At 31.6% G+C, this 6279-nt stretch overlaps 1 protein-coding gene across 1 annotated transcript; it reads right to left on the bottom strand.

Annotated features, from left to right (window-relative positions):
- Window positions 1–2876: 2876 nt before the first annotated feature.
- LOC140977566 (serine/threonine-protein phosphatase 7 long form homolog) lies at window positions 2877–6262 on the bottom strand. The gene is made up of 7 exons (XM_073442317.1): window positions 5488–6262; window positions 5291–5412; window positions 5125–5212; window positions 4600–5040; window positions 4207–4498; window positions 4056–4124; window positions 2877–2959 (listed from the first exon to the last, which is right to left on the bottom strand). Exons 1-7 carry the CDS (start codon window positions 5686–5688, stop codon window positions 2904–2906), a joined length of 1269 nt encoding a protein of 422 aa, XP_073298418.1. The 5' UTR covers window positions 5689–6262; the 3' UTR covers window positions 2877–2903.
- Window positions 6263–6279: the final 17 nt, after the last annotated feature.

Here is a 6279-nt window from a genome sequence, read left to right as displayed (position 1 = left end):
AAGGGGCTTTTTAATTGTTTACAGCATATATGATAAAAGATTAATAAAATAAGGTAAAAATTTTTTTTTTAACAAACTAATGTGTCACGCCATTGGAGATGGCGTGACTTGCTTTTTTTTTTAGACTTGCAAAATTAATTTTTTTTAAAAAGCAAGTCACGCCATCTCCAATGGCGTGACTTGCTTAACTTTAAATTTTTTTAAAATATGTCACGCCTAGTAAATATGCGTGACTTATTGAAATTTTTTTAAAATAATTGTTGGACGTTTGCGGCAAAGAACCGTGGCATGTGAAATACTGACAACCCCTATACTCAATAATGCATACATCTTTTTTTTCTTTTACAAAGAAGACGATAAAAAAAATTTGAATTAAAATTTGCGTGATAAAGTGATGTGATGTATCACTGATAAGTATTAACATTGTGTGTTTTTTATCTGATGAAAATTTGCTTATATATGTTTGCCCTCGGTGCAAATGTATTATTATTGTGCTTCTATCATTCTTCGTTTCTCTGCATTTAAATGCATCTTTATTGTTCATTCCTGTAGATTTTCGTTCGATGTTTTTATCAAGTAATTGCAGCAGATGAGGTATATATGTTTTAAATTAAGTTTGTGGTTTAATGTTTGATTAAAATCGTTAATTTATTTATTTGTAATTATATATTTGCAGATAAAATTTTGATTTTGAACTTCTATTTGAGGTACGCGTTGATTTAAATTAATTTACTTGATTATTCGAATATAAATTATGAATTTGTCATCATTTTACGTTTTGAGTTTATGATTAAAATGTTTAATTATGTTTCTATGTATTATTAGTTATTTTTATTAATTTATATTATGCAAATGATAATAAAAATACTTATTGTTGTTGTTTTATACAGGTAGTATATAAAAAAATTAGTGTAATGATTTATTTATTTTACACCAATAATATAAATGTTTTTATTATAAATACGGTTAATATTGTTTTTAATTACTTAAATGTAAATAAATATTACAATTAATTTCATATGTTATTATTTTATTTGACATGCGTAGTATCAAAAATTTATATTATAAAAATTATTATTTATAATATTATTGACTTATAAGATACAACTAAGAAATATATTTTTTGTATTTTAGAATAATAATCAACTTTTTTTTGAAAATAATAATAATACTTTTATTTATAATTATTATTGATGTTGTTTTATAAAGGTAGCATATAAAAAATTAAGTATTACAATTTTATTTTACACAAGTAATATAAAATTTATTAGTATAAATATTGTATTTTTGTTCTTAATTTATTAAACATAAAATCAGTTGTATAATTAATTTATTTAATTATTATTTCATTCCACGTGCGTATTTGTGAAAACTTACTATTATTAAAATATGATTTTATTATAATTAACTTGTAAGATATAAATAAGAAATACGATTTTTTATTTTATAATAAAAATAACACTTACAATTGTAATTCTTATGGTTTTTGTTTTATTTAGGTATGTTATAAAAAAAATATTACGCTTGATTTATTTTACACAAATAACATAAAATCTATTATTATAAATTTTTTTATTAATTTATTAAATAAAAATAAGTAGTATGATTTTATTATTAACTTAATTTGTATTTAGTAGGACCTATTATTATTTTACATAACTAAAATAAAATTTATTATTTCTAAAAACTTTATTAAAAAAATATACATATAAATGATTTTACTATTAATTTTTTTTCCTATTTAGTATGAAATTTATTATCATAATTATTTTTATTATTACTTACTTACTAAATAAAAAATAATAATATTATTGATAGTAGTTGTTCAGTAAAACAAAATAAGCATTATCATCATTATTATTATAATTATTCTTAATAAAAATGAAAGCATATGTAAATTAATTGTTATAGTGTATTATTTTGTTATATTTCACATTTTGTTATTCAATTGAAATTTTATAAAATTTATTATTACCTTTTTATTTTGTGTGACCTATTGATTTTTTTTATAGGAATGGACAGTGTGCCGGTGCTTTTATTTGTAGATGGTAATGTTATTATAGGACATCACACCGTAAAATATAGTACCACTGCATTGAGGACAACACGAATACCAAGATCTATTAATTTGCATGAGTTGAAAGAAATAGTATACCGTCTGACAAATATTGAAAGTTCAAAATTTAATTTAAAATTGTCAACAAAACATTCCTACATGGATAAGTCACATTGCGTAGAAGTGCATCTTGACATCAATGATGACAACAATTTACAGTTTATGCTGGATTCTATTAACGAAATGCGGTGTATTGAATTGTATATTGAAAAGGATTTCATTGAGCATAATGTAGATGTTGAGGTTCATGAATCATACATTCCATGTATAACTGAAGGGTTCGATTCGATGGGATTTCATGATGAAGCTGGTACTTCCGCTGCTGCTTTTTTCGAACCAATAGATGAAAATCGATTTAATTCGCATGATTGGACTGGGAGATGGGATCGGTATATTACTAACACCGTAGAATAAAATGTTAGTTGGCCGATTTCCGCACGAGGATGGGATTCTGGTGCAAGAGGATGGTACTCAGTTGACACAAATCATGTAGGTTTGGATTGTTCACCGAGTGCTGGATCGGGTCATGGACTGACACCTGTCGTACATGATGAACAAAGATCACGTGAGTTGTCATTAGATGTTCACTTTGACGCCACTGAAATATTTACTGAACCTGATACAACTACAAGTGAAACAGATGAAGATGAGCATGAAGACGAAAATGCCACATTTGCTGATATTGGTCCATCTCATACCAACACCAGTGATCATATGCATGCATATCATTTTGAAGGCATTTCAAATCTTGAACACCGACTGTCGGTCAATCTTTATACGACGTACCTCAATTCTTTAGTACAATATATGATGAGCAACGCCCTGATTCTGTTGGAATTCCATCTGCATCGAATTTGAGTTATTACAATGCAGATAGAGGAGAACTTTGCACGAACATGGTTTTTAAAGATAAAAAGCATTTGATAGCAGCAGTTAAGGACTTTTCAGTTAGAATTGCTCGACGTGAGTATCAAGTTGTGGAGAGTACAAAGACTTTGTGGAAAGTTAGTTGTAAAAATAAACACTCAAATATCAACTGTAGGTGGGGTCTTCGTGCATCGTTAAAATCAAAATTGAGGTATTTCAAGATCACGAAATATGGTGGTCCACATACATGTATGTCTAGCCAGGTAGGGTTAGACCACCATAACTTGGACAAAAATATGATTGCAAAAACACTTGTCGGTATAGTTCGGTGTGATCCTTCGTATGAGATTAAATATGTTATCCAGCTTGTGAAAGATCGATATAATTATCAAATCTCATATGGTAAGGCATGGTACAGTTTAAAACGGGCGGTGGAAAATGTATGTGGTACATGGGAGAGTTCAGTACGTCTTTTGCCAAGGTACATGGGTGCCCTTGTTAAGTACAATCCAGGCACTATTGTAGAGTGGAACCATTTACCGAGATACAATTCTCAATTAAAGGTGTTAAACTACGTGTTTTGGGCCTTCCGACCATGTATAGATGGGTTCGCACATTGTCGAAAAATAATTAGTGTTGATGGTACTCATTTATACACGAAGTATAAGCACAAGATGCTTATAGCTGAGGGTTTAGATGAAAACAACCAAATCTTACCCTTAGCATTTGCCATAGTCGATGAGGAAACATACGACTCCTGGAAGTGGTTTTTGGAACTTCTATGCAAGCATGTGGTTCGAGGATCAACAGGTGTGTGCCTTATCTCCGATAGACATCGTGGAATCATTAATGCTGTTGAGGGCAATTGTGTAGTCGTACCATGCGAAGGATCATCCACTGAAGGTGAAATAAATATATTGTTGAATAAGAACCATGAATGTGAAATTAAACAAAGTAGTTAGATAATAAAAACATGTACCATGTGAGCTGTGAGGCCAGGAATGACGTGGAGATAGAAATAAACATATACTTCGATAATATAAAGAAATTGCGTTGATATTTAATAATGTACCATGTGAAGTGGAAGCCCAACCAAGAGTTACGGGCGACTGTGTAGTCGTACCATGCGAAGGATCATCTCCTGAAAGTAAAATAAATATATTGTTGAATAAGAACCATGAATGTGAAATTAAACAAAGTAGTTAAATAATAAAAACATGTACCATGTGAGCTGTGAGGCCAGGAATGAGCCGTCGGAGATTGTGTACTCATGCTTTGTAGCCAGTCAGGGGTCGAGAATGATGGTTCATCGGCTACATCATCATCTCTCAGTCTTCGCCTTCTGTTTGAAGTCCTAGCATGATGATGTTGTTGCTCGGATGTTCTAAAGGACATTTCATACAGTAAATCACAGGTCTGGATAGTTTTTTTAACAACTTCAGCTAATGCTTCACGCGGTTGATCATCAACAGAGAGTCCTCCAAACAAATTCTTCAAATTTGATGTCTCATCTCTCTATTATAAAATAAAAATAAAAAACTTATCAAACACATGCATAATAAATTTTAATAGAATAATGCAAAGTGTTGAAAATAAATTGTTTAACAAGCACTTACCACAATACGTTTGAAATATGCATCTCCGGGCTGATAACCGTAATCGATTTGTTGAGGCTCTATAGAAGATATGAAACGTCGAGTTATAGAATCATACCATGTCTCATAATCATATTTCATGCTATAATTTTCAACCAAATCACTCTCAACAATCAGATTACGACGATTTTCCCACGCATCCACCATCAGTCTATGATGTTTGACCCAATCGTAATTTTTGCGTCCTCGTCTCGAGCATTCATGTAAATGATCTCCATCAAGTGCTGATATTGGAATGTTTTGTGACATTCCAAATTGCCGAAGAACTCGATTCGGGCGATGCATCTCCACAATGTGAAAACATATCAATGGGCACACACTTCGCAAGAGAGTGGGATGTCTACATTCTAAGGGCAATGACAAAACATCCACAGCTTCGAGGTCGTAAACAAGCCATTTGAACTATAAATAATGAAAAAACGAATCATATACCCAAGCAATAATGTATGACATATACGAAATTTATATTTAATGAAATGTAAACACCTGACAATCTCCCATCTTCTCAAGTACATCACGAATGATTCGCACAGAATGTGTAGGTGTATGTGTCCACGTGAATACATTTTTCCATCTGTATGCACATTAAATTCGTAATATTATAAAATAAAGATGACGTTATCAATTTTATATCATATGTTGCATTTATTACCTTGCTCCGTATGGTGGAATTGGAAGAATATTATCACCGTTGTTCTCATTTTCAGGTCGAGCGATGAGGTTGTATCCTAAGCGGTCAGGACATAGAGGAATCATTCTTGACCATGCCCAAATCTACAAAAACAATTGAGTTTAATAAATATGTATAAAAAGGAGTATACATTGAAATAAAAATTGTAATAAATATACCTGCAATATGTATAAAGCGCCTGCGATTTCTTGTTTTCCTGACTCAGAGGCGGAACACAATTCGTGATATAAATATGCAAGTACAGCACTTGCCCAACTATAACTACGAACCTTATGTATATCTTGCAGAAAATGCAAGTACAACAGTTTGACCGCACAACCTTCAGAATCAGGTAACATACAACCACCGATAACTAACATCGCAACACATCGGGAGTATTATGCCACTTCTATGTCTGTACTGTTTTCATCAATTACTATTTGTGTACAGTGTAAGTACAGAGTAGTCAACTTTAAACTGTTGGATCTGAAGTCTGTCTGAAGTGGCATAAAACCTAACCAATCATAACAATAAATCTGTCATACAGTAAACTTGCAAGATACATCAGTCCCGATGATAGGATCACCATCAACATTCAGCCCCCAAATTAACGCAACATCTTGTAGCGTGATTGCGGCCTCGCCAACTCGCAGGTGGAAAGTATGAGTTTCTCGGCGCCATCGTTCCACAAGAGCGGCTATCAAATGATTATCATAAACATAATCACCACATAAGAGGATGCCGTAAAAGCCCATTTCGTTTAGACATGATCGGACACGATGGTGTAGTATACCACTGTTCCACAATGCCCAAATTAAATTATCTGATCGACGCACTCTTAGGGTGTTATCCAAGTTGTTAGGCGTAATAAAATTAGATATATGTGTTTGTTGCTGATAAAGAACAGTAGGATCAACAGGTCCAGCATGTAACGACATCCTACAATCAATAATAAGAATAATATATTATTA

This window comes from Primulina huaijiensis, chromosome 5 (assembly GCF_012295235.1).
Source record: "Primulina huaijiensis isolate GDHJ02 chromosome 5, ASM1229523v2, whole genome shotgun sequence".
In the NCBI taxonomy this organism is placed as follows: domain Eukaryota; kingdom Viridiplantae; phylum Streptophyta; class Magnoliopsida; order Lamiales; family Gesneriaceae; genus Primulina; species Primulina huaijiensis.
Note: the sequence above shows the minus strand (reverse complement) of the source record. Positions and strands in the feature narration are given on the sequence as shown.